The sequence below is a fragment of the Lissotriton vulgaris genome, chromosome 12 (assembly GCF_964263255.1).
Source record: "Lissotriton vulgaris chromosome 12, aLisVul1.2, whole genome shotgun sequence".
Taxonomy (NCBI): Eukaryota; Metazoa; Chordata; class Amphibia; order Caudata; family Salamandridae; genus Lissotriton; species Lissotriton vulgaris.
The window spans coordinates 31,381,053-31,408,941 of record NC_141700.1 but is presented as its reverse complement, the minus strand read 5'-3'; the positions used below and the strand labels follow the sequence as shown (position 1 = coordinate 31,408,941).

Sequence of the window (27,889 nt, the reverse complement as noted above, 5' to 3'; positions counted from 1 at the left end):
CGCTATTTTTCTTTCAAAATCTCCCTCTTTCTAGTTTCAAAATATTGCCCTCATGTATGGTATGCACTCGATAATCAAGAAAGCTCTTTAGGCATACATGGGAAATGGACATCTTGTATGAATACCATTACAATGCAATATTGGCTTGCAGTTTCTCATGAACTAAGTATTCTCCAGACTTGGAATTCCATAAAATATTTATTTGAACTTCGATTCGTGAGCTAAGCTTCATACTGATGTTTCAGTCTAATAGTAATGGGATTCAGTGGAGCTTCTTTTAGCATACTGGTTTTACTGTTTAACATTCCTACTGTTGTGTTTTTTACTCTGTTCTTCTCTGGAGTTTTTTTTAACCAACCTGAATTACTTCTATTAAAATCCACCCACTAATTATATTCGAAAGTTTAGTTAAAGTGTTACTTCAATATTTAAATGTTCAGAATTATACACAACAAATTGCAGTTTGAAAATTCTCGTAGTGGTCCTGTGTAAGCTTTCTACTTATCAATATCCCTACTTTTAATATGTATCTAATTTATTAAAGAAACATAGTTTTATATTTTTGTACAAGAGCCTAGCCTCCGATACAGGCTCATGCGTGGCAGCCATCTTGAATCGGGCGTCGGAAGTCGTGATCCGTATAAACAGAATTGCAGAAACACTTATTTGACATGGCCGCCGGTTCTGAGGGTGTTTCCTTGTCGATCCTTCTTCTATTTCTACGTTTCGGACACTACTTCCGAAGAGCCGGCGGTTGTAGGTAGGAGTTGTCACTAGAGACGGTCTTGTAGACGTTTTCGGCGTCATTGGTGCTGGTGGCATGTGTTTTTTTTTTATTTATAAAGCGCATTGCTGCCACGGGGTGGCCGCCAAGCGCTGTAGCCTCACGTTATTGTCCATGTACGTCTTCAATGAATGAATGAATTAATTAATGAGATCTTTAGATGTGACCACCAGAGCATTTTTTGTTCGTTCAGTGTTTTGTTGTTTGCTATGGAACACCTACATGCCAATATTTGGGAACAGCTAAGACAAAGGTTAGGAGAAACCTCATCCTGGGGAGTTTCATTTGCCATTTGACTTGCAATTCTAAGATGGACCCCCTGCCTCAATTCGTAGTGCATGGGAACTGCCAAGTTACAGAGGTTAACGAATATCCATGCACCTTAGAGTGTGTTGCTAAGAACTTCATTAGAGGGCTGAGTAGAGTTATAGTAGGGTTATGTAGAGTAGAGTATAGGTTTATGTCACCTGTGAGCCATTTAGATAGTGTGCTTGCTGCTTTTAGTATAACTTTGGGACGCCAAAGGAACTTCTAGGTAGGATGCGATCCGGGTTGATCAACATGTGCATTAGACTCCACCGATTGAAGCTTACACAGATGGCCATTTGCACATAGCCTTCTGGGATGCAAGCACAAACAGTGATGCTGATCCTACCTGGACGCCTAGTGTCCTCATATGAGGCCTGACACTTTTGCTTGTTCTGATTTTTCACCATTCGGTTCTTTGTCAGTGATTCTAGGAAGCGGTCTCTTTATATCATATATCAAAATGAGACCTATCTTGTAAACAGTCCTGGGGTTCCTTTATGAATGAAAAGGGGGTGTTATGGGAATCCCAAGGTTCTCTTCTAGGGGCTAGTGTGGTCGAGCAGTATTAGCACAGAGAGGTTCAAGACATCTGAAAAAACAAACAATGGTCAGTACACAACTCAATATGAGATCAACACCAATTTATAAAAATAACAGGTCTCTTTATAAATACGTTTTCCAATAGAAATACTTTTTTATTCTAAAAATAGAGAAAGTGCAATTTTTAGAAGCTGCAATGTTATCATATGGGAGCAGGGCTCGAAAAATCAGAAAAATGGAACTAGTACTGCAGGTCTAGTACCTTGGAAAATCCCCTCGACCTAACTGCGACCTACTTGACCTCCTTCTCTGAAAACGGAGCAAAAGTGACAAGATAACAAGATGTAAAGGCAACTTTATTGCTCATTCCCTTTGTGAACAATAAAAATGCCTTTAAATCTTGTTATCTTGTCACTTTTGCTCCGTTTTCAAAGACAGAGGACAAAAGTTAGTTTGTCTTCCAACGCGCAAGAAAGGGCGAGTAGGACCTAAAAATAGCTTGTCCTAATCAATTCCCCCTCGCAAATGCTAGCGGGCGAGTGGATTTGTCGAGCCCTGGGGAGGAAGAACAAGTACTGCATTCAGGTACAGTACAGTGATTTATGGGACGATCTCCAGGAGCTATGGTGAGTGGTGGATAAGGTCCAAGGCTGCGGCAGCAGCACACCATCAGCGGCTCTAGTGCGGCCAGGTATAGGGGTGCAAACAACATTGGGTGCCCAATGTAATTCTATAGGGATTGGTCTTGGCATAAAGAGCCTGCATGTTTTTGATGGGGAGGCCAGTCGGGTTGAACCAACAGGGTTGCTCTGACTTCACGATGCTTGGGGACATAGGGACTCCTTTGGTCCTCTTCTCCACGGCCAGGGGCGGCTGGTGCAGAGGTGTCTTCAGGCATTTGGTTTTACTTACCAGGAGCAGTCGCTGTCCCCGAGAGGCGCAATCACTGTGTACTCGTTCTCTGGATGGCTGGGGGACCATGCTGACACTATTGGCCCACTTCAGCTCTGGCTGTGAGCGGCTGATGCAGTAGTGTCCTAAGGTGTCAGGTTTTGGCAGTCTTGAAGTCCCCTCAGCAGCCGCAGATGGTCCATTGGGGCTGAGGGACCACGCCCCCTCACTTTTTGCCCATTAAGAACAGTGTCTGTCAGGCTGAGGAAAGGTCGGCCTTTCAGACACTTTTCATTTTCAGGTTAGGCAGCCAGGAGCTAGACATGCGCTAAATGCGCAGGCGCCTGGCTGCCTGAGCTGAAGTTTGCTTGGCTGAGGAATTCACAGGTCCTCAGCTCACCAAAGTCCGTGAGGCCCTTCCCCTCAGTGATGAGGGGTAGTGTCACTCATTGCCTTGCAGATTTAAGCCCTGAAGCGCGCCCAGGGTTGAGTGTCAATCAACGACACTTCGTCACAGAGTGGGGTGGGTCAGCAGTCTCACTGACCCCATCCCACTCTGTGAAGTCGTAGGGACTACTGCTTTAGGTCCGCCAATGGGACCTCGGAGGCAGAGCTGCTGGTAAGTGTTTTTTTTTTCTTTCCAAATTAACGTTTGGTGCATGTGTGCGTGTATGTTTGGATATTTGGTAATGAGTGTTGTGAATGGATGTGTGTGTGTGTGTGTGTGTGTGCGCATGTGGATGCATGGTTGTGAGTGTGTATGTGTGTGTGTCCTGTCTGCCTCCTCCCTCCTAAAATAACCAGCCGCCACTGCCCCTCAGGTCTCTTGGGTTGCCTGCAGAGTGCAGGGAAGTAGATCAGTTGCTTCATGGGAGTTCTTGGTTTCTGGCTGAAGTATTGGCAGGTCTCCCAGCTTTGGAGACCCAGCGGCTGCAGGACAAGTCGTGTTTTAGCACAATTGTGGAAGTTAGCAGGCAGATTGTTAGGGTTGGGCCAAGTCAGCTGCTGGGTCTTCATTTCTTGCTCTTTGTGACTCTTCACGTCGGTCTTCTTTTTTGTATGTCGGCAGGATCTGCTTTTCTGGTGACAGAGACTCCCTTAACTACTGAATTTAGGGACCTTGAGGGAGTGTAGAGTAGTAACCAATTGGCTACTGACTCTTGGGGTCACTATGCCCCCATATATGACATCTTCCTCTGGGAGGTTGGCATAACTCAATCTCAAAGTTCCTAAGTTTGCTTTCAACAAGATGGCCAACTCTGAAAGTTGTGTCCACTTAATTTTAGGCCACGTAGTCTGGAGTTGGGCACTTCTACCTTACTAGCTGAAGCTCCCCTGCCTTGGAATTCTAATTAGCAGGTCATCCCGTGGGAGGGGGTGATAACACCCTCTTCCTGAGCGGGCTTTGATTCTGACCTCTTGAGAGCAAAGTCTCTCACCCTTGGGGTCAGACACTTTTCTTTGGCGGCAGGCTGGCAGAAACCAGCCAGCCAAAACACCAGGGGCTGCTAGGTTTTCAGGGGACACCTCTAAGGTACCCTCTGGGTGCATGTATAGTAAAAACATCCCTGCAATCAGTGTGGGTTTATTAATACGAGAAGTTTGACACCAAACATCCCTATTTTCAGTGAAGCCATCATATCAGCGGGCGAACTCGTTTTTACCAGTGTCCAGCACGTTTTAAAATTGCTTACCTGTTCACGGGCACAGGCAGTAATGTTAATGGAAGTGACCCGCACAGGGGCATATGTTCTCAGGCATGTATGCCCTCACATGAAATTTAAGCCACCAGCCTTAGGGCTGTAAGGCTTGCTGTAGGGGTGACTTGCAAATACTACATGCCGTGTTAGGGGACATGGTACACAGGGATGTGTGTTATGTCGTGCTTTCACTTTGGTCTGCACCAAAACACGCAGCCTGCAATGGCAGTCTGCAATGAGTGTGGTGAGTGGTCTCCTAGGGTGGCAAAATTTGTGCTGCAGCCCTTAGAGACTCTTCTTTAGTACCTCATGTCCTAGGGTCTTACAGAGAGTGCTAAAGATATTGCTAATTGGGGTAACAGTTGTACAGTTTTGGAAAATAGATCTGGCACTGTTACCTAATTAGCAGGAACCCAGTTCAGTTCCAGTCACAATCACATCAAATACCAGTAAAAAAGTCGGGTGACCATGTCAAAAAGGGGCAATTTTCTACAGGGATTTTCAAGCCTACACCAGGATGACTATAATTGTAACATATTGACAGCTCAAGTGCAAGCACTGCTACACAAAACCAATTAGATCTAATGTCATGAGTCAGGCTCAGGGTGTCAACATCCATATTGCTAACATCATTGGTTGTGGGCCAGTTTGATCAAGGGTGCCTGTGCGTTAAGGAGCTCAGACCAGCAGAATGGCAATGATTAGGATAACACATGGATCATATTGTAGATGTATAGGATAATAGCCGTATTAGTGAGGCTACCAGCTTTCCACAGCGAGCTCAAGTGATCTTATGTCTAGAATTTCACCATGGTTCCCAGTTCACATTATGCTAAGAAACTGTATTTTGCAAATTGTTGATTTGTGTATGTTTCTGTAACTTTGTGTAATCCCAGTTCCCTCAATTGCAGGACATTCATCCCAGTTCATTTATATACATCCAAAATGGCTTCCACTCGAATTACACAGGAGACCTTTGATGCTGTGGTGGACGAAAACATGGCTGAATTTGAGATGGACTCGGAAGAGGCTGTTACAGATGCTATACAGCAGTTCGAATCTCAAGGTAATACAACCATCATGGCTCCTGCCGCCATAATGAAAGGGTGGAGTGTTTGACAGACGCAGCCCTGGTGCAGGTTTTGGTTATAGGTTTGGCTATCCACAACTCTATTGATGGGACAGGGTGGAGTTGATGTTTCCGGGGTTCATAAAGCGAATGCCTTTGAAAAGAGGCATTCAAAATCTGTCGAAAGTTGTCCTAAAACTGTTTTTGTGCTGGTTGGTGGTCGATCTTTGGAATAAGTGGTAAACGTGTCTTAGTTATTTTCTTTTTTATATATATAAAAATTGAAATCCAGTTCACTGTACACCGTTTAATCCACCAAGTTTTCTGGCTTTTAAATTCTGACTGTATAATGGTAAAAACATGTTGTTTTAAGTAGAGGGCAGTCACTTCATAAAACTTGAGGTAAGCAGGTTTAATTTCAATAAGGAGCTTTACATGTAATCAGTTAAATATTTTCTTCATCTTTTAAATTCAAGTTTTTAAGTTAATTAACATGTTCAGTGATACATTTTTATTGCACAATAAATAGTCTTGAAAATGGTTGTGTTGCGTTTAGAATGTCTTGCTATAAAACTGATGAAAAGTATCTGAGCCTACCCTGTTCTTTCTAAACTGATTAATACCTAGCATGTTATTTTGAGTCTAAGTATCTACTCTTCTGTCAGTATGAGCTGGAAATCCTACTAAATAAAAAAAAATACACTCTGCAAATTAATTGTAAGTTAATTAATGTTGACGAACCGAAATGCATTTTAAAGAGTTATGCTACTTAGGATAACTGTAAGGCAGGCTGTATGCATTATTTTAGTATGAGTGTTTTCTGGTTTCAGTAAGTGTTCAGGCTGGTTCGTGGCTACCCCTTGTTGCTTTTGGACTCATAAATAACACTGGAACAAGAATTCTGCAGGAGAAATGGAAATTGCTAAGTAAAAAGGAAGTCTCTCATTGAGTATTCCAGGTGTCTGCCATCGAGTTGGCTGATAAACTCTGAATATTTAAGGGCCAGCAATAAGTCTGAGTATAGCTTGTGTTCTACAGCGAATATGTATTAAACATTATTGAAATGCACTAGACTGCCATGAAGGCTACCTGATTTTCATACTGACCATCCTACTTGTCATCGGGATCGTACAGTAATTTAAATCACAAAGCAAAAGAAACCATTGGGGCCTATTTGGGGATTTCCTGACAAGCCAGAGCCTCTGAAATGAGTCCCTGGCATAAGATATTGTCATTGGTCACTTTTGCTCCCATAATGGCTGTACCTAGAATGGTTCATGCTTTTTTATTTATTAAGATTTGCAAAATAACAGCTGAGAGGGAGATCTGCAAACACAAACCAGCTTGGAAGGAATCTGATTATTTCCACCAGGCTGCATAACTTTCTGCTCTGCCAAGAGCAGGATCCTAAATGTACCTCTTGTTTTATTTCAGGTGAAGTGTGTATTAGTTTGTGATCTCATTAAGCCCGATGCCTTGGGTGTGTTGCTTTGCCAATATCCTTTCATGATGTTCCAAGGAGATCCTCTTCTTTCTGAGAGAAGCACTTACTCTTATCTGAATTGATAAAATGAATAATTGTTTTGCGCAGTATTGTGTAAACGGAACCTCCATTGTATGTTTGATTTTTCCCACAGTGTTTCTTACTGCACTCTAGCCACTTCTGAGCACTCTGAATAACATGTTAGATGTAAGAACCACAGAAATGCCTTTTTGAATTTAACTGCACCGGCTATTCTGAGACTTGTATTTCCTTTTCTTTTGTTTAATATGTAATTCGAACTCCATTTTTTTAACACCTAGCTTGGTACCTTATCCCTGTTTGTTTCCAGGAGTGGATTTGAGTAATATTGTCAAGGCTGTACGGACGTCCACTGGCGAGAATGATGGCGGCCCAACCCATCCCATTCTCCAGGTAGGGTCCATTTAAAAAAAAAGATTTTTCCAAATACAGTACAATACTAGGATAAACAGTGATCCCTAACAGAGGTTTCTAAACAACTAAGTCAATGTTTTGGCTATTGCTTTAGCCTTTGTGAACCTCTTTCCATGGAATGGTGGAGGCCGTGCGCTATTTATGAAGATCTGATACTCTTTCAAGAGCTCCTAGCAAAATAGCTGTTTCCTATTCGTTTTTTTCCACAAACCATATTGAAAAATTAATTTTCGTGTTGTGACCCACCTGTCCTCCCTTTTTGGAGTAAGGTGTCCATGCACCTTAAAGGAAGAGATGGCACCCTTTAAAGCACATCTGCCAAAATGGCGCTTTCCCTGTAAGAGTTCTCTCCGTACAAGATTAAAAAGCCACGTGTCAGCCTCAGTGAGCCTGCCTTCTAGAACCCAGCGGTCAAGCGCCTTATCATGAACACTGGCATAGGAGCGCTTTTCTATATTAAAGGACTCCAGTGTCACTATGAAATTCAAAGGTTGCTACCAGTTGGACGGATGTCAAAATTGTAATACTCGTAAAAGATTCAACAACTACAATGAGCAGGAACAACATTGTGCACCAGTCTGAACAATGATAGACTGTCCAGTTCATTTGAAAAATTTCCAATTACCCTGTGTTCACGACACCTCTGGATTCTTTTCTTTTGAGATGAGGAATAGAGAAGCACCTCTTTGTGGCATGAACTACTTCCACGAACAGCAGGCAGTGAAATGACTCGTCTTTAACTTACGCAGAAGCACACAAGACAAAAAATATACCCCTTTGCCCCCTGCCAGATGACACAGCCCATTGCCACTCGAGCCACAGCATGCCGGTGAAGGAGACCTGCTTCCTTGGGTTGAGCCAAGATCTCATTCACATTCCACTGAGACAAAAGATGAAGAGGGCTTACCCAAATAAAACAAATACTCCAAGAGCCTCATCCATAGCACCTCTTGTGTATGTTGATTTAGGTTGTTCACGTGCAAACTGCCTAAAGTTGTGTGTAGCCAGACCTAAAAATCAGTATGGGTTACGGTGAATTTCTAACGTGAGTGAGAACTATGTAGGTGTTTATTAGAATAGATTTATGTTGCTACTTCTGATGTGTATTGGGGTGATGTTTGATTATAATTTATCTGAGTGAATTTTTGTGGTGCGCATGCTGCTGCCGAGTAAATGTTTTTCGACTGCTTGCAGAAGAAGCTGCATTAAAAGCGCCCTGAACAAAAGCCTTTCGGTGTGGAGCATGCTTTTCCCATTCCCCTACTGTGTTTCAGGCTTGTTCTGAGCTCTGGTGAGAGTGAATGATTGACTCAGTGGGTGTTTGGTAGTTTGTCAACCTGCTGAGACACCCATTCAAGCTACCACCTAGTGCTCCTACGAGAACTTTTTAGTCAAATTGATCTCAAACCAAAGCTGTCATTGGGCTATGATATGTGTTCGGTGGGAACCGGTGGTTACTGGACAGTCTGTATGGCAGTTATTGAATACACAGTGTTTGTAGCTATTTTTTTCTCCTTTTTTAGACTTTGGAGGCCCTGAAGAAGTCTGTAGAATCCGAAGATCTCATTAAAATTGGAGAAAATCTTATAAACTTCAGTGAAGAGTGCCGGCATGGGTTGGCCCACCGTTGTCTGGCTGCCGACAAGAATGCATACCCTGTAGTGCTGGCAGCCTGGAAGTTGTCGCCAGTGGATCGGGACTTTGCATTGAAAGCACTGTGCGCACTCTCCTCCCTGACGGATGGGCAGCCTGACCTGCTAGAACCTGTGGGGCAGAAACTGCTGCTTTCAACACTGAGTGAAAATACTCATGATGCTGAGCTGACATTAGTGGGGATTAGATTGGTTCGCCATGTGTCCCTTAAGCATGAGAACAATCGCCAGAGCCTAGTGAAGGCTGGCATCCTCCCACTATTGACTGGGGCACTGGTGCAGCACATCACAGAGGCGGACGTGGTTCGGGAGGCTGCATCAGCGCTGAGGATCTTGACTTTTGATGATGACATACGGGTTCCCTTTGGCAATGCCCATGACCATGCCAAGATGATCGTAACCGAGAATAATGGGTTAAAGGTCATCATTGATGCTGCAAAAGGTATTATGAACTCTTACAGCATTGTACGTCTCAACGCCATGGTTATATGGGTGGATAATGGGGAAGGGAAACATAGCATATTTGTTGTGAAAAGCCACACTATGAGACAAATACCAGAGACTGAAAGACACCAGCATAGAAATTCTCATTAAATGAGTGAAATTAATGTTTAATACAATATTTTTGTAGATGGAAATATCTTGGAAAATATTAGACAGGCCTTTTATTACATGGTCAAAATAGTGCATAATACCCTGCGTCTTTCAATATTTTTGTTTGGTAATGCTCTTTATTCTGTCTCCTTCCTTCTACTTATTCTCAGCGTTTATGGACAACCCCAGCGTACTGAGCGAGCTGTGTGCCACACTGGCCCGCCTCGTGGTGCGCAATGAATTTTGCCAGGAAGTGGTTGACCTTGGAGGCCTAAATTTCATGGTGGCCTTATTGGCGGACTGCATAGATTACAAGGTATGGAATGACAAGTTTCAGGGATTTAGAATGCAGTGAGTGTGATTAACAAGGAAACACGTAGACACACTAAGGACACCCTAAAAGAGAAGTGCTCATTTCCGTTCCCACCACCTGTTTGTGGTCCTTGATGCAGGCCTTTGTCCTGCTCCCAGCATCGTGGCCCTGACAGCCATTTCTTTGTCTAGCCATCTATCTGTAAGCTAGAATGCTATGCTCCTTGGGTCAAGTATTCAGTTTACCGTTTGCCCTTCTACCTAGTTGCTGCACATAAAAGGTCCCGAGATCTACCCCACACGAGAAGCACCACAAGTCATTGTTTCCAAGACAGCCCGCTGCAGTGTACTTATGAGATGGGAGCATTTATCTGCTGCCCCAAGGTTATCATATTGTCATATTTCAGCCCATAAAAATCTTAGCCTGAATCTGCTGTTTAAAGGGCACATGGATTGGGGTGATCTAGTTTAATTTTTGTGGACACTGTGACATGATTCCTTTCCAAGTTGACCATAGATTTTAATTTTGTGCTGAGAAATGTTCTGGATAGAGGCTGTTCTTTACAGGAAGGAAAGCTCCTCATACTCTGCACTATCTGCCACCCGATATTTTGCACTGCTCACCTGCAACTGGGACTGCCTGTAGGCAAAAGCTTCTCATTAAACCCTTGTGTCCGCTTCCAACGCTATGCACCGCCTTCATATTGCCCTACCGTGCTAGATCCTTTTAATGTCTCCCAGTGTCAGTTTCTCATGCTGTCCGTTGGTAATAATCACTGACATCACTCGTCACCCCCCAAGGCACAGCTCCTCATATTACACCGCCCAGCATTTTCATTTCTCACAAGGCCACCCTTGGTAGCTCCCAATTCTGCTTCCCAGTGCCAGATTTTCAACTTTGTCACACTGTCTACTCCTCAAATGTCATGTCTTACAACGGGCCCACCTGTGCTAGCTACTTACACACTCACAAAAGTTGCATCCTGACTACCAATGGCAGAATCTCACATTGCCAACTGGTACCACACAGCTCACAGTACCAGCTTCTCCCCGTAACACTTAGTGCCACTTTTTACACTGCCCACAATGCTTTGGGTGCCAGCTTCTGACGCAGTCTAGGCGTGCCGCCTTCTTACATTGCCCTGCAGTGCCATGGTAAAAAGAGGTGATGGCAAGATTCTGTCAATCATTTTGGAGCTGGACCAGTTGATCTGCCGTATAGTGACATGCAGTTTACATTTCAAGATCTCTCCATGATACATGTGTTTCAGGAGAAAATGGCACATGTTGAATTTGAGGGCAGTTGCCTATCTATCAGTTATTCTGCAAATCGAGATGGAGTTTACAGCTTTGTAGTTGGTTGTGCCCAGCTCTGAGGCTAATCGTGATTTATGCAGAAAAGTTATGAAAAGAAGATGATGTTTATGAGCTGTAAAAATGACCACACCCATATAGGTGGATGGGATGCCTGCCGGGAAGGTAGAAAGGGTAGTCACTGATGAGTGTTTTTATTGGTTGCTTTGTTCTTACACTGTATTTTGTTGAGACCGGCCCATTGTAGGAGAATGCTAACCGCTGGGTGAACTGGCGCGTGGGTGGGGACACAGAAAGCTACTGAGTGCCTCAGGGAGAAATTGCATTAAATCATGATAGTATGGCCTTGGACTGCATGGAATTTAATTGCAAAATAATTCCCAACTAAGAGCACCAGACAGGAACTCTTTTTGATTGAACATCTGAACTGTCTGGAAAAAACACCACCAGAGTCATTTTTGGGAGAGGCAGTTGGACCTCTGCGATGGGTACGTCAGGTCATTGTAGCAGGCGAGCTAAAAAAGGGTGTTGCCTGTGACAGAACATTCCTGGGAGGCTAAATGGCTACTGGTGCCTGTTCTAGACATTTAGGCTGAAAGGAACCAACCCTGGAGGCATTCCAGGAATCTTACCCACTCTAGTGCCGTTGTTCTGGGCATGGTGAACCCAATCAGACAGGCTTAATAAATGGAAATAAGTTGCATCCCTTGCCTGCCATGTGAGCAGCTTTCATGCTCTTGTAGCTGGTAACAAATCAAGCTGCTGGGTCTTCCTTGTTTAGTGGAAGCTGCACCAACCTGTGCAGCCTATAAAAAGTACAGCTGAAAAACTCAATTTAGCGTTAAGGGCAAGTGTTGACTTACTGCATGAGCCAGAAAGTTGGAGGGTACGGGTTGTGTAGAGGTGGTGGTGGCTGAGGTTTAGGTTACCTAAAAGCAACCAGAAGTCTGTTCTATACCTATTTTGTAAATCTCTAATAAGCTAATTGAGTTGTTGTTTTATGTTGGGAACAGGAGTTGGTAAAGCAGTTGCTGAGCGGAATTAAAGCTGTCGCTGGGAACGACGATGTGAAAGATGCTATTGTCAACACAGGAGGAACAGATTTGGTCATTCTGGCTATGAACCGCCACCTCTCCAACCCACAGGTTTGTCTTTCTTCAATGGCCATTTTACACTCTCAGACGTGTTCTGCCTAAATATCAGGTTTTCAATATCGACCTGCACTTATATTGACTCCACAATATCGAAAATAAACAAATCATGAAGGTAGGTAGATTTGATAAGAATAATAAATCGGCATCTTCCTATGTATGCTTTACCCTTACAGTATTTTGGTAGTCAGTATATATGCAGTTTGTTTTGCCAGGCTTATAGGCTTGTGCAGAGCTGATGACTCTTTGAATATGAGCAGTGCTGCCCCCATGAAAAGTAAGCAGGTTTTGTGATGGAGTCTGTCGCATGTCTGGAAGAGGCAGCTCCCTGGTATCACTACAGTTGAAGAGACCACTTGTCTTCTCTACCAGACTTTCAGAGTCCTTGCCCTTCTGTGAAATGATTTCCTTGGAAGGAAGTCCACATTTGAACGTTTACCAGGCCATTCCCTAGTCTTATTGTGTGTACTTCGCATCCCACGAGCAGACCCAGCAAGTGGAACACGTTAAGTCGTTGTCCAGGCAACTGATTGCTAGTTACAATAGTATACCCTGAGCTGAACCCATCCGCGAATGCGAGTAGCCTCACGCAATGAGACGCAGTGGCATCTGTAGAAAGGGGTCGCATCTAGGGTGTGGGGGAGATGGCCTTGAATGTTATCTGTGACTGTTTCATAGGATCTTGCTGAACACAATAAAACCCCTATTACATGATGTACTTTGTCAGCAAACAGAAGGTGAGTACTGTTGAAACCCTTCGCTCTGCCTGTCAATGCCACACCAAATCCCAGGATGCAGCTAAGAACACGGATCTTAGTTGCAGCTGTAACAATAGTTGCTCTGTTGTAGAAGAAGGCTTTGCATCTTCCCAGCAGAAGCTGCTGGCTCAGAGTAGCTGGAAGTGCAAGAGCAGTTGTGTTTGTCTCTTCCAAGAAAGTGTTTGACACCCTGCTCTAAATATTGTCATCCTAAATAGCCACTGACTCTTGACTTGAGTTGTTGTGCACTGAGTAAGGACATTAAGGGGTACTGTTGCAACACTCTCCAGCAGTATTCTTTTACTTCTAAGGCTGTTGTTGAGACAATACCTTCTATTTTCACTGATGAACATATGGATTAAGGGAAATTTGAATTCTATGTATTGAAAAACATTTTAGAATTGTCAAACGAAAGACCAGTTGGCTTAATTAGTTTTTAAAATGTACAATTAAATATACACATTGAATCTGGTGAGGCTGGAATATACTAATTGTCAAGTTGTATGATATGTTTTCCTTATAGAATTATTCAAAGCTTTAAAAAAAAAAGCAAGCTGCCTGCGCCTTGTATATAAACTGTCACTTCTGAAGAAGATTTGATTATGCTCAGAGAACCAGGGCAACAAACATTTCAATTTGATACCTGTGATGTCCCCTCTACCAAAGACATTCGTTCTCCTACCTCTGATGGTAAATAACTTTGGCACTGTTTCCTTTTCAGATTTGTGAACAGGGCTGTGCAGCCCTGTGCATGCTGGCTTTGCGCAAGCCAGAGAACTGTCGAGTGATCATGGAGGGAGGCGGTGCCTTAGCAGCCCTGCAGGCGATGAAGACTCATCCAAGGGAGTTGGCTGTGCAGGTATTTTTGTGTTCTTTTTCACATGCCCTTCTGGAGCAAATATGGAACCTGGGAGAAAGGTTTGAAGCAGCAGTTTTGTACTCCCTGTGTTTCTAAGATGTAGACAATGGAGTTTACATTTTTAACCATGGTTGTTTGTCATGGTGTATTTTGTATTGTATTCGACTGTTGTGGTGTTGCGTGTTGCTGCACTGGTGTGGATCTATAACCCTTACTTGGCTGTGCATAATTTAGTGCAGGCTGGATCTAGCAGGCGCGATTACCATAATAGTGTAGGTGCCTGTCAGATCATGATGACTGGTTGTCGAGTCTGATTTGGGGTAAGCTGGTGCTTTCGTGCAAAGCCTGATTGGCTCCTTTGTTGTAAGCTGCAGCTTACATGCATGGTTGTAGGGGTGATGTGGCTGGAGTTCATGGGAGGCCTTTGTGTCTGAATTTGAAGAACTGAAATGTGCTCCACACCTATTGGTGCAGCATGCTGTACATATGCAAATTTGTGTCCTACGGGTAGTCACAAGAGTCGATATTGCTCTTAGCAGAGACTGCATATTCATTCCTATTAGAGTAATTTCTTGGGTATCATGTAGCATTACATTAGCCTTGTCTGACCAGATGATAGGTAGAGCTTGCAAGTCTGGTTACCTTGTACAATGTGCTGGTAGCCTGTGCTTGACGTGTGTGGATCCCCTTGTTTTAATGTGTGTATGTGTGCGTGCCTCGCTGCCTGCCTGCCTGCCTTATCCAATAATGAGTAGGCCTGAAGCGGCCTTGATAACTCGGTGCTCAGTTAAGAGGATTAGACAACCCCTGGCAGAGTGCAGATTTGGCCTTGCATGCTTCGTAGCATTTGTCAATTTAGAGACACCGATTCCTGCTTGAGTATTTCCAACTCCAAATGTTTTTGTGGGACGGACAAGGCACTTGGTTTCTTTGTCTGGCTTGTTGTAATCAGAGTTTTACTTGCCTGCTTTTTGTAGTACAAAACAATTACTGAAGGGTTATAGACGACGGAGAGCTGCATTATAGAACAGTTAGGGAGTTTGGGTGGGAGCCGTGCAGTGGTCTCAAACTACAATCTCTGTGAAATATAAAGGAGCTGACTTTTCAGTTGATTAGGAAAGCAGATACAGGGTTCTTTTTTTTTTTTTTAAGGCATTTTACTGATTTTAGTAGGCAAGTTTATCAAGCTGTTCGAACAGCCAAGCAAAAGATACTCAGTTGATGGACGGAATGCAGAACAAATCAAAACATTCACCCCCAGTCAAGAGATCTGGGTTAAATCCATCATTCTTTTGCGCACCCTGCCACCCCAGTTTAGACCTGGCCATATGCAAATCAGTCTTGACCCTGTGACTCATGGGAACAGTCCAGCCCAAACTACCTAGCAGGTCCTTCCTGGGCTGGGAACAAGCATCCTAGGACCGGTTTCGGGGTTTTACCCCTCTTCAGCCAGGATAGCTTGATTCCAGTGGCACTGTGAGCCCAGGAACCACGTCTGGGCATACCTAGCACACTTAGGGCAAGAAAGCAAAAGACACACAATTGATGGACGGAATGCAGAACAAATCAAAACATTCACCCCCAGTCAAGAGATCTGCTTTTTCGCCCTAAGTGCGCCAGGTATGCCCAGATGTCCTCTAGCTAGAGCAAACAGAAAAGAGGACAATAGGCATCCCTGTTTCATGCCCCTGCCAAGTGCCAGTGGGTCTTACATTTCACTATTTACCTTCGCCTTGGCCATTTGTTAACCGTACAACAGTTGGACCTCATACAGAAATATTGGGGCCAGTCCACTTTTGGTCAGTAGCGCAAACCAATGCCAATCAACCAAGTTAAAGACCATGTTGTCCTAAAGAGTGCAATTTACTGCTGGTTCATTTTGTTTACATTCAGATGTCTCCAAAGTAGAAAGCCGAATGGTTGGGATAGGTCAGTACTTCAGAAATGTAGATGGTTCACCAAAACCTTTTGCAAGAATCTTTGTTTCTATATTTGAAAATAAGATTGGATGACAAGACGAACAGTCTTTTTTTTGTGTTTTCCCCCTCCCCTCTTTATGCATGACCACAATTGCGGTGAGCATCAGATCATAAAGGAGCTTAGCTGTCTTTCCGGGATTGGTGGAACATTGATAACGGATGAGCCATCAGTTTGCTGGATAGGAGTGTAAAGAGTTCAGTTGGAAGGCCATTGGGGCCAGAGGTCTTCCCTATCAGAATTTGTACAGTACCGTATTAAATCTCTTAAGGTGTTGTCGCAGCTTCACAATGGTTTCTAGCAGCATCAGTTGAGATTGCTGGGCCAGGCATTTCTCTTAGAATTCCTTTCAGTTCTGTTTCGGGTAAGCCCTGCTTGGCTGTTCTAAAAGAACTTGGCGAAACTGTGTGCATTGCTGGTGGCTGGATCACCCCCACTATTTCCCTGATATGTCTTGCTGGATCATATTAGCAGTTTCCCAGCTCTGTTGTCTCTTTCATACAGTCTCTTCTGTGTCACAGTTTACTGTCTTATTATTAGCTAACACATGTATTGTGGTTTCTTCAGCTCTTATAAGTGTTACTTTTATAGCCTCCGAGTTCTACTTATTTTGTCTCCATCCTAAGGAAGTCTGCCTGAACTCTGCACACCTCCCACTGTTGCATTTATGACCACTGGAGGTGCAGGACATCACATGTCCCTGTGTCACAACTCTGTACACTTTCACAGTTGTAGAGTCCACAGAGCCACCATTTTCAACGAAGAAGGGGCCATTTGCTCTTGATTTGTTCACTTCCTCCAAACCTTGTAGAATTCAACTATGTAACCTCCACCCTGGGCGATGACCAAGTCTAGAAGTGTCACAGACATTCAACAGTGGGGAATGATGTTCAATTCCTTGTACCAGGAACTTCGTATTAGAGAACCTCTCATACCGGGTCCCCTGTGTAATGGTGTAATCTATCTGGAAAAATGTGTTATTGACCCCATAGTAGTTGGAGCATTGTCTATCCTCTGCTATATATCTGCCAATCCCATTACAGATTTCTCAGGTTTTCCTTCAGCTGGCACATGGCCCAGAAGCTAGGGTTTGAATGATCCTTGTGAAGATGGCCACGATTGATTTACATATGGTCGCGGTCTCAGCTATATGATAAGCAAAATGAATAGTTTCCGGTGGCTCCCATTTGCCCATTTTAGGCAAGTATGCACGAGATTTTACGTCCAAGATTGTGTGAAAACCTGAGGTGGGATCCAGGAAGGTTAATAAACAGCTTAGCATCATGAAGGTGTGGGATGAAGATTTGATGAACTGCGTGGCTTGTATGATTAGTTGGAGTTTAAGACCAAAATGCCTCCAGTGTGCATTGCTGGTGGGATTAAATGTAGGTTAAACATAAGTACATGTGATTAAGCCATGTGGTGCTTGCAACCAGTAAACAGCAAGTGTGTTGTAATGTTGTATTTCTTCTGCCCGCCTATGCAAAGTTCTGTAGGAAACGAAATAATTTTACACTTTCCCCACATTTGTGCCTTGTGACAGTTCGTTTTAGATGAAAAACGTGCAGAGAACTACTCCGCGTACATTTGTCATTGTGGATAGAAAAACTCTGTAAAAATGTTAGCTTGCAGAAAAAAGAAATTGCATATATTTATCTTGACTGTGTTTGGCTAGAGTGAAAGAAACCCTGCAATGCAGTAAAAACTGTATTGCAGAGTGTAAAAAGTCTTTGCCCGGATGAAGGACCATGCAACTTACCATCATACATATGCGCATGCCCTGTAAAAAGGACAATAAACACCCAGGTGTAGGAGGGAGTGAATATCGCTTTATGTGGAACAGATTTACACTATGTTCTAGTTCGCACTGCTATCAGAAGGGATTACCTACCTGTGATTTGGATTCTGTTGTCAGAGCCAAGGCCATTTTTATCCAGCTTATGCACAGTTAATACATTTATCTTCAAAACACATTGAATTGTTTTCCATGCGTACAATTGTGTGGTAATTACTTCTCCGTAAAATTAAACATCACATAAATGTTAACGGAATGCTTCACCAAAAAGTGTGCAATATTTTTGAGTGAGCATAATGTGTCATTTAAAAATGTGTGGAAGCCTTCAAGGAAAGTGTAGATAAATAATTACATAAAAGATTATAGCATTCATCACTAGAATATAGTTTGCTTATCAGATATTGTGAAATGTTGGCTGCATTTTAGCGTTCTACTTGACAAAAATGTTCTACCTTAAAGCTGAATCAGCTCACCATACGTCCATATCAGCAAAGAGAAAAACAACAAACCTATCAAGTAATTCATGTAATGTAGCCATCCTCAGCAGCCAGTCTACCCTTTGCAAGTGCAGTTTCTTGATTACTTGCCACTTACCATGTGGTGCATCCAACATTTGAGCTTTATTATTACTCCCACTTACCCTTTCAAGGAGAGTAATTCGGGCTGAGCTGTGAGCCTCCCTTTCAGGGAGAGGTCATTCGGGCTGAGCTGTGAGCCTCACTTTGAGGGAGAGGTCGTTCGGGCTGAGCTGTGAGCCTTCACTTTCAGGGAGAGGTCATTCTGGGCTGAGCTGTGAGCCTTCACTTTCAGGGAGAGGTCGTTCGGAGCGGAGCTGTGAGCCTCACTTTCAGGGAGAGGTCATTCTGGGCTGAGCTGTGAGCCTTCACTTTCAGGGAGAGGTCATTCTGGGCTGAGCTGTGAGCCTCACTTTCAGAGAGAGGTCATTCCGGGTTGAGCTGTGAACCTCCCTTTCAGGGAGAGGTCATTGGGGGCTGAGCTGTGAGCCTCAATTTCAGGGAGAGGTCATTCTGGGCTGAGCTGTGAGCCTTCACTTTCAGGGAGAGGTCGTTCGGAGCGGAGCTGTGAGCCTCACTTTCAGGGAGAGGTCGTTCGGAGCAGAGCTGTGAGCCTCACTTTCAGGGAGAGGTCGTTCGGAGCGGAGCTGTGAGCCTCACTTTCAGGAAGAGGTCATTCTGGGCTGAGCTGTGAGCCTTCACTTTCAGGGAGAGGTCATTCCGGGTTGAGCTGTGAGCCTCACTTTCAGGTAGAGGTCATTCCGGGTTGAGCTGTGAGCCTTCACATTCAGGGAGAGGTCATTCCGGGTTAAGCTGTGAGCCTCACTTTCAGGGAGAGGTCATTCTGGGCTGAGCTGTGAGCCTCACTTTCAGGGAGAGGTCATTCCGGGTTGAGCTGTGAACATCACTTTCAGGGAGAGGTCATTCTGGGCTGAGCTGTGATCCTTCACTTTCAAGGAGAGGTTGTTCGGAGCGGAGCTGTGAGCCTCACTTTCAGGGAGAGGTCGTTCGGAGCGGAGCTGTGAGCCTCACTTTCAGGGAGAGGTCATTCGGGCTGAGCTGTGAGCCTTCACTTTCAGGGAGAGGTCGTTCGGAGCGGAGCTGTGAGCCTCACTTTCAGGGAGAGGTCATTCTGGGCTGAGCTGTGAGCCTTCACTTTCAGGGAGAGGTCGTTCGGAGCGGAGCTGTGAGCCTCACTTTCAGGGAGAGGTCATTCTGGGCTGAGCTGTGAGCCTTCAGTTTCAGGGAGAGGTCATTGGGAGCGGAGCTGTGAGCCTCACTTTCAGGGAGAGGTCGTTTGGAGCGGAGCTGTGAGCCTCACTTTCAGGGAGAGGTCGTTCGGAGCGGAGCTGTGAGCCTCACTTTCAGGGAGAGGTCATTCTGGGCTGAGCTGTGAGCCTTCACTTTCAGGGAGAGGTCGTTCGGAGCGGAGCTGTGAGCCTCACTTTCAGGGAGAGGTCATTCTGGGCTGAGCTGTGAGCCTTCACTTTCAGGGAGAGGTCGTTCGGAGCGGAGCTGTGAGCCTCACTTTCAGGGAGAGGTCATTCTGGGCTGAGCTGTGAGCCTTCACTTTCAGGGAGAGGTCGTTCGGAGCGGAGCTGTGAGCCTCACTTTGAGGGAGAGGTCGTTCGGGCTGAGCTGTGAGCCTTCACTTTCAGGGAGAGGTCATTCTGGGCTGAGCTGTGAGCCTTCACTTTCAGGGAGAGGTCGTTCGGAGCGGAGCTGTGAGCCTCACTTTCAGGGAGAGGTCGTTCGGAGCAGAGCTGTGAGCCTCACTTTCAGGGAGAGGTCATTCTGAGCTGAGCTGTGAGCTTCACTTTCAGGGAGAGGTCATTCTGGGCTGAGCTGTGAGCCTCACTTTCAGAGAGAGGTCATTCCGGGTTGAGCTGTGAACCTCCCTTTCAGGGAGAGGTCATTGGGGGCTGAGCTGTGAGCCTCAATTTCAGGGAGAGGTCATTCTGGGCTGAGCTGTGAGCCTTCACTTTCAGGGAGAGGTCGTTCGGAGCGGAGCTGTGAGCCTCACTTTCAGGGAGAGGTCGTTCGGAGCAGAGCTGTGAGCCTCACTTTCAGGGAGAAGTCGTTCGGAGCGGAGCTGTGAGCCTCACTTTCAGGAAGAGGTCATTCTGGGCTGAGCTGTGAACCTCACTTTCAGGGAGAGGTCATTCTGGGTTGAGCTGTGAGCCTCACTTTCAGAGAGAGGTCATTCCGGGTTGAGCTGTGAACCTCCCTTTCAGGGAGAGGTCATTGGGGGCTGAGCTGTGAGCCTCAATTTCAGGGAGAGGTCATTCGGGGTTGAGCTGTGAGCCTTCACTTTCAGGGAGAGGTCATTCCGGGTTGAGCTGTGAGCCTCACTTTCAGGTAGAGGTCATTCCGGGTTGAGCTGTGAGCCTTCACATTCAGGGAGAGGTCATTCCGGGTTAAGCTGTGAGCCTCACTTTCAGGGAGAGGTCATTCTGGGCTGAGCTGTGAGCCTCACTTTCAGGGAGAGGTCATTCCGGGTTGAGCTGTGAACATCACTTTCAGGGAGAGGTCATTCTGGGCTGAGCTGTGATCCTTCACTTTCAAGGAGAGGTTGTTCGGAGCGGAGCTGTGAGCCTCACTTTCAGGGAGAGGTCGTTCGGAGCGGAGCTGTGAGCCTCACTTTCAGGGAGAGGTCATTCGGGCTGAGCTGTGAGCCTTCACTTTCAGGGAGAGGTCGTTCGGAGCGGAGCTGTGAGCCTCACTTTCAGGGAGAGGTCATTCTGGGCTGAGCTGTGAGCCTTCACTTTCAGGGAGAGGTCGTTCGGAGCGGAGCTGTGAGCCTCACTTTCAGGGAGAGGTCATTCTGGGCTGAGCTGTGAGCCTTCACTTTCAGGGAGAGGTCATTGGGAGCGGAGCTGTGAGCCTCACTTTCAGGGAGAGGTCGTTTGGAGCGGAGCTGTGAGCCTCACTTTCAGGGAGAGGTCGTTCGGAGCGGAGCTGTGAGCCTCACTTTCAGGGAGAGGTCATTCTGGGCTGAGCTGTGAGCCTTCACTTTCAGGGAGAGGTCATTGGGAGCGGAGCTGTGAGCCTCACTTTCAGGGAGAGGTCGTTCGGAGCGGAGCTGTGAGCCTCACTTTCAGGGAGAGGTCATTCTGGGCTGAGCTGTGAGCCTTCACTTTCAGGGAGAGGTCGTTCGGAGCGGAGCTGTGAGCCTCACTTTCAGGGAGAGGTCATTCTGGGCTGAGCTGTGAGCCTTCACTTTCAGGGAGAGGTCGTTCGGAGCGGAGCTGTGAGCCTCACTTTCAGGGAGAGGTCATTCTGGGCTGAGCTGTGAGCCTTCACTTTCAGGGAGAGGTCGTTCGGAGCGGAGCTGTGAGCCTCACTTTCAGGGAGAGGTCGTTCGGAGCGGAGCTGTGAGCCTCACTTTCAGGGAGAGGTCATTCTGGGCTGAGCTGTGAGCCTTCACTTTCAGGGAGAGGTCGTTCGGAGCGGAGCTGTGAGCCTCACTTTCAGGGAGAGGTCATTCTGGGCTGAGCTGTGAGCCTTCACTTTCAGGGAGAGGTCGTTCGGAGCGGAGCTGTGAGCCTCACTTTCAGGGAGAGGTCATTCTGGGCTGAGCTGTGAGCCTTCACTTTCAGGGAGAGGTCATTGAGAGCGGAGCTGTGAGCCTCACTTTCAGGGAGAGGTCGTTTGGAGCGGAGCTGTGAGCCTCACTTTCAGGGAGAGGTCATTCTGGGCTGAGCTGTGAACCTTCACTTTCAGGGAGAGGTCGTTCGGAGCGGAGCTGTGAGCCTCACTTTCAGGAAGAGGTCGTTTGGAGCGGAGCTGTGAGCCTCACTTTCAGGGAGAGGTCATTCTGGGCTGAGCTGTGAACCTTCACTTTCAGGGAGAGGTCGTTCGGAGCGGAGCTGTGAGCCTCACTTTCAGGGAGAGGTCGTTCCGGGTTGAGCTGTGAGCCTCTCTCTCAGGGAGAGGTCATTCTGAGCTGAGCTGTGAGCTTCACTTTCAGGGAGAGGTCATTCCGGGTTGAGCTGTGAACCTCACTTTCAGGGAAAGGTCATTGGGGGCTGAGCTGTGAGCCTCTCTCTCAGGGAGAGGTCATTCTGAGCTGAGCTGTGAGCTTCACTTTCAGGGAGAGGTCATTCCGGCCTGAGCTGTGAGCCTCACTTCATTGAGAGGTCATTTGGGGGTGAGCTGTGAGTCTCGCTCCCAGGCAGAGGTTTTTTTGGGTTGATCTCCGAACCTCGCAGCCACCTTATATTTTAAAATGGAGCCACGATTCAGCCAGGTAAGCTGTGGTCTGTACCCCAGGGTTCCTGCCGATTATACTGTGTGCAACCCTGCTTGAGACAAAGGACCACTGATGTTGTAGCGGACAACGCTGTGAGTCTCTTAATTCTCCCTAAGCCTCCTTACTCATATCTACTCTTTGATCCCATATAAATGAGTTGGCATCACCCTATCCTCTCCCTGTCACCTGCTTCTTAGGACACTCTTTACCTTTTTTCACCCAGTCGTTTTTGAATTCATGTTTATTTGTTTTAATTTATTTGCGAAAATGCTCTTTTTATGAAAAAAACGTAAAATATTTCCTTGGACAGGTGGTGGGTGTTTGACAGTAGCCTGTCCTGCTTTTACTGCTCTTGACAAGAACTCTCATGGGATGTGATTAGTGGGGCCGGGTGGGGAGGGGGGTTATGATTGGTGCATACATTGATTCTCCTCTTTCAGTTCATACTGTGCTCTGCATACCTTGACTTTATGCACTGTGATGCCCTGACAGTTGGCATTAAACGGTATCCTCCCATATCCAGGGTCCTTGCTGACACTAACACATGTTTAAAATAGTAACTTCTAAACTTCTTGTTGTTCCTGCACCACAAAATTATTATTGGAGAATCGCAATGACTATTGGCACAGCCACACAATAAAGAGAAGTTCCTGCTGGCACCTAAATGATATTAATTATTTTGATGAATGGAAGAGTGAGCCTCAGTTATTTCAGGAAGCTGCCTTCCCTTGCTTCGTTTGGATGCCTTGGACAGTAGACCTTGGCATCTGCCTATTTGAGGTTTCACAGTCACCTGAGTAGGTTGGGCAGACACAGTGAGACCCTAGGTTTTAGTTTGTGTAAGGGATCTATTACTGACCTTGCCTGTATGATAGTTTGCTGTGCTAACCCAAGACAGGAATATGCGCCCGGGACTTTGGTATCTCAAACACCTCTTGTACCGCACACATTGATCCAGAGGTGTAGTAACGGACCTGGTGTACTAGAACCACAATTAATGGTCACGTGTTGATAACCTGAGCCCAGTTGCCACTGGTCTCCATTCTGTGCATAGATTGCCACCACAAAAGACATGATGTGTGTGGCTGTTGCCTATTTCCTGAAACGACCCTGGATTAAAGGTTGGATCTAGGGCATCTTCTCCAACTTCCAGAACTGATTGGAGTCTCCCTGGGCAGCAGTTTGAGGTGGGTCTCTGTGTCGGGACGTTTTCGGGTTGCCTGCCATTTAAATCCTGCTTCCTACAGTGCTACATTCAAATGATATGCTTACGCAAGCATCCCGCTAATGGGGATTCCATTGATTTATTCTGTAGTGTCACCACCCTGTACAGCTGCAACAAGTAGTAAAGTACACTTAAGTTTACACTGAGGCAAATTTCCTTAAGTGACCCGAGCCATGTCCTTTTGGAGTGTGGTGTGTGGTGCAAGTTGTGAACTAAATTACTCCATGTCCATTTGTCCTAAACTCTTTGTACTGTCAGTCCATGAGTCTCAGCAACTACATGGCGTATGTCCACATGTGCTAAGCCTTCCATGCTCTGTTCACGTGCTCCTATCTCCTTGCATTGCCTCTTCCTGTGTTTCATGCTCATTGCTGTTGGTGAGAGACTGAGACACGTGCAGTGTCTGTTCATGTTCCCCATATTGATTGTGTGCTGACCATATGCACCAAGCTCCCCACACAGCAATTGTGTGCTTCGTAACTCTTGCGCCTCCTGCTGATGTGTCATGCTCCTCGCTGTTTATTCATATGACCCAAGATCTTCAACGTGTCTATGCGTGTATTCTCAAGTGTCTCCTGCTATCTGTTCAGGAGCCCTAAGCTGCTCACTATTTGTCCTTGAGGTCTAGACTCTTTATTCCCTGTCTCCATGTTCCATATTATGCAGGCCGTCTTTTCCTGTCACTGCTATGTCCATATGCCCATTATTGTTGCATGCTCTTTATTCCACAAACTCATCGCAGTGTCTCTTTTTGGCCGAACCTCCTCAAACTACATCCATTTGTCAAATTAATTTTATTAAGAATGTGGATCTCTAATGAGGTCCACTTAAAATACACTCAATTTTTGTATAGATACTCATTAAAATACAAACTCAATTCATTGCCATCGTAAATGGAATAAAATACTAAACAAATTAAATTCCAGCGTAATTATATCAAAGTTCACTGAAACACAGAATTTATAACTATGTAGCAACAGCAGTGTTAAATAAAAAAAAGCCCATCATCAGAAAAAATGTCCCTTCGAAACCAATTTTCAAGTTTCCATATCATTGAGAAATAAAAGGCCTGCGAACACATTAAAACTATCTTTAGACCCAGATGTACAAAAAGAAACAAAGGTATTCATTAATCGGCAAAAAACTTCGATTTAAGTACATATGCAGTTTTGTAGATAATAGGGTACAATACAATATTGACTTCATAATAAATGTAAGTTAAATAAAGTGTAATGTGCAGTATCAGAAAAGTATAAACAGGACACATTCTAAATAGATAGCCGGAACAGTTGTGACTAACACATGTTTTTACCTAGATATGACTATTAACAGCAAGATATGATCCGATTCTGTGTAGTCAAATATACTTTTATTTCATTTCATTAAAAAAATCATAAAAGGGTGGGAAAACCACCATAGGTAAAACATGCAGAAGTATACATTGTTGTTATTATTAAAAAGGGTATAAAAGGGCAATATTTTGAAAATAATTAACACATAAACAAGGCTGTCAAGGGATTTCAAAGCCAAATGTTCTAGCACTGCATGAGTTGGTTAGCAGGTTCTGCATTGGCCAGATCTTGTGCCGCATTTTAAAAAAAAGTTTATGGCTATGCAGGACTGTGGGATAGATGAGCCCCTAAGACAATGAATCACTGCTGGTCTGCAAGTTCTTATTTATTTCTTCTTGAAAACCTCCCGAAGGCCCATTTTGCGCGTTTCTATTAGAGCGATTCTGTGTAAACTGCATTTAATTAGCGGCAGAAACGTGTAAACATTTAGGATAATATACAGTATCAGCTTTAGAAAAGGACCAATTTTTAGATAAGGGGCATTATATAGCGACAGAAAATTGTATGACAGACGTTGCTCCAAAGAGCAAATTGGCAAATTTATAATTAAGGTTTCATTCTCCCTTAGCAACAGCAATTAAAAGAACAATTTACATAGGGACCAGCATAAAATAAGGGCAATGAAGGTTAAAATGTATTCATAAACTCCTTAAAAAAAGAAAATAATTTTATACACACCATTTCATTTAAAAAAAAAAAGAAGGAATTCACAAGCTGATGATATATTCTTAATGCTACTTTGCAAAAACATAGGTCGAAGCCATCAGTAAAGAAAATCCACTAAAACTGGGCAAACAAACAGAGTATGAATTTGCCGTACACCTGCTCTGATGGGTAACTACATACAATGAAGGGTCAAAGCAAAAGTGCTCTCCCCAGTCAGCGAGAGCCTAGAAGCAATCATTTTTCTGCCTCCCATGCAAGCTCCCACCCTTCTACAAACGTATGTCCTTGTTTGGTGGGGATATGTTTTCGTGTCAGCTTTTTGATTGGCTTTTTGAGATTTGTCCCCAGCCCATTTGGTGCTGACAGTGTTCCTTTGTTTTTTTCTTTTCTTCAACAGAAGCAAGCATGCATGCTGATACGTAATCTGGTGTCCCGTACCCAGGACTATGCACAGCCAATTCTTGAGATGGGAGCTGAGTCACTGATTATCCAGGCTCAAACCACACACAGAGACTGCGGTGATGTGGCCAAAGCAGCGTTGCGGGATCTCGGCTGCACCGTGGAGCTGCGCGAGCTCTGGACAGGGAAGAAGGGCAGTCTGACACAGTGATGTCCAAAAAAACACGAAACTCTGGCCTTCAAGTTGGTTGGGAAATTGCACTTGCCTCTTTAAAGTAGGGCTGTGGCACAGAGTCCTAAGGAAGAAATGCTGTCCAGCCCTGTTATCCTGTCAGAGGAACCAGTCTAATGGGATATGTCCTGTCGTTTCTGCAGTGCATTCATTACCTATCCAGAAACTCTTTCAAGTTTGAGAGAGGCAAAAACACTTCATGAAAAGAAAAGAAAAAAAACTAAATCATGTAATATACTAAGAACAGACAGAGATAAATGCCCAGGTGTGAACAGTGAATCTGAGTGCGGCATATTGTCATAAATTTCAAGTAGTCCGTGTCAAGTGTAAACACACAGCGATAAATGCCCAGGCCAAATCAGTCAATATGAAAATGCCCGTATAGTCACAGATTTCAAGTAGTCTATGTCATGTGAGAATAGCATTCTGGACTTGAAGTGAGTTCAGGACTATGAATACCATAGCTTAAAGTTAAGAAGAAGACTGAATCAGCTGCTCGCACATGACACTGGACATCTAGAGTTGTCTATTCAGTTGGATCTTCAGAAGTACGCAAAGCAAAAAAAAATTTGTTCTAACTAAGGAGCGGATTTGGTGTTGGGCAGAGAGGGTACTCCGTCGCAGTGGTGAAAGAGTACCCTCTCTGCCAAACTCTGGTCATCCCATCCGCTGTAAATGTGGGGTAACCACTAGATTAATTCTAATGGATTGAAACTTACTCCCTCTGCAAAAACCGTAAGTGAGTAGTTACAAGGCTTTTTATTTTTTGCTGTTCGTCACCACCAGGTATATCTTAAAAAGGAAAAATGACCCCACACAGTGGGAGAAAACTCTCATGGTGTGGGCTACTTAGTTTTTTATTTTTCAAAAACAAACTATTACCCTAGTAGTCTGTTTTTGAAAAATAAAAAACTTTGGAAATGTTTGAGGGTAGGCAGTCATGTTTGATAAAGCTGTCCGTCAAACTTTTGCTTTTTGAGAGGAACCGCCTTCATGCTGTTCCTGCCATTGTATAGAGAGGTCCCCGTGGGCTGCGGCATCTCTAAATGTGGTAGGTGGAGTAAAAGCTTTGTCGCATATGTAATGGCCTCTGTGCCCTGTCTGCCTTTGTTCCACCCACCAATCTATAAATCAAGCTCTAAGTTAAAAAAAATTGTAATTAAACAAAATATTTAAACCTTGATGCCCAAATATTTTTGCGACTGTATTGAGATTTGGTTGCATGCTTGTTTACCTAAGCTTGGGGCACAAGATGTATATACAAATAGATATTTAAGCAGGGTGTATGCTGTTTGACCATTGTTTGAATCAGAGACCAACTCGTGATCATCATTAAAAGTGTATTATTCCTGAATGTTGCATCCATTATAATTTAATATTGCTCAGTAAAGGCTGTTTAACCACTTCTGCCAAATTCCTACCAAATTTTTTAAAGTACTAAAGAAGACCATTGTTGATTGGGACAAGGGACAGAGTCTTTCCCCGCGATAAAATGTTGTGCTCGGAGTGTATTCTTGAGCCACAAAATTGAATGTTTGTTATAAGTTGTGGGTCTAAAAATTGGGACTATTTCTCTTAAAGATTGTGGGAAAAGGGGACAGCTTCAA

The 27,889-nt window shown here is 44.8% G+C and overlaps 1 protein-coding gene across 1 annotated transcript; it reads left to right on the top strand.

The window, feature by feature from the left end:
• Nucleotides 1-731: 731 nt before the first annotated feature.
• ARMC6 (armadillo repeat containing 6) lies at nt 732-27,689 on the top strand. Its single transcript, XM_086946868.1, has 8 exons — nt 732-760; nt 5,136-5,290; nt 7,126-7,208; nt 8,753-9,323; nt 9,646-9,791; nt 12,115-12,246; nt 13,732-13,869; nt 26,049-27,689. Exons 2-8 carry the CDS (start codon nt 5,170-5,172, stop codon nt 26,259-26,261), a joined length of 1,404 nt encoding a protein of 467 aa, XP_086802994.1. The 5' UTR covers nt 732-760; nt 5,136-5,169; the 3' UTR covers nt 26,262-27,689.
• Nucleotides 27,690-27,889: the final 200 nt, after the last annotated feature.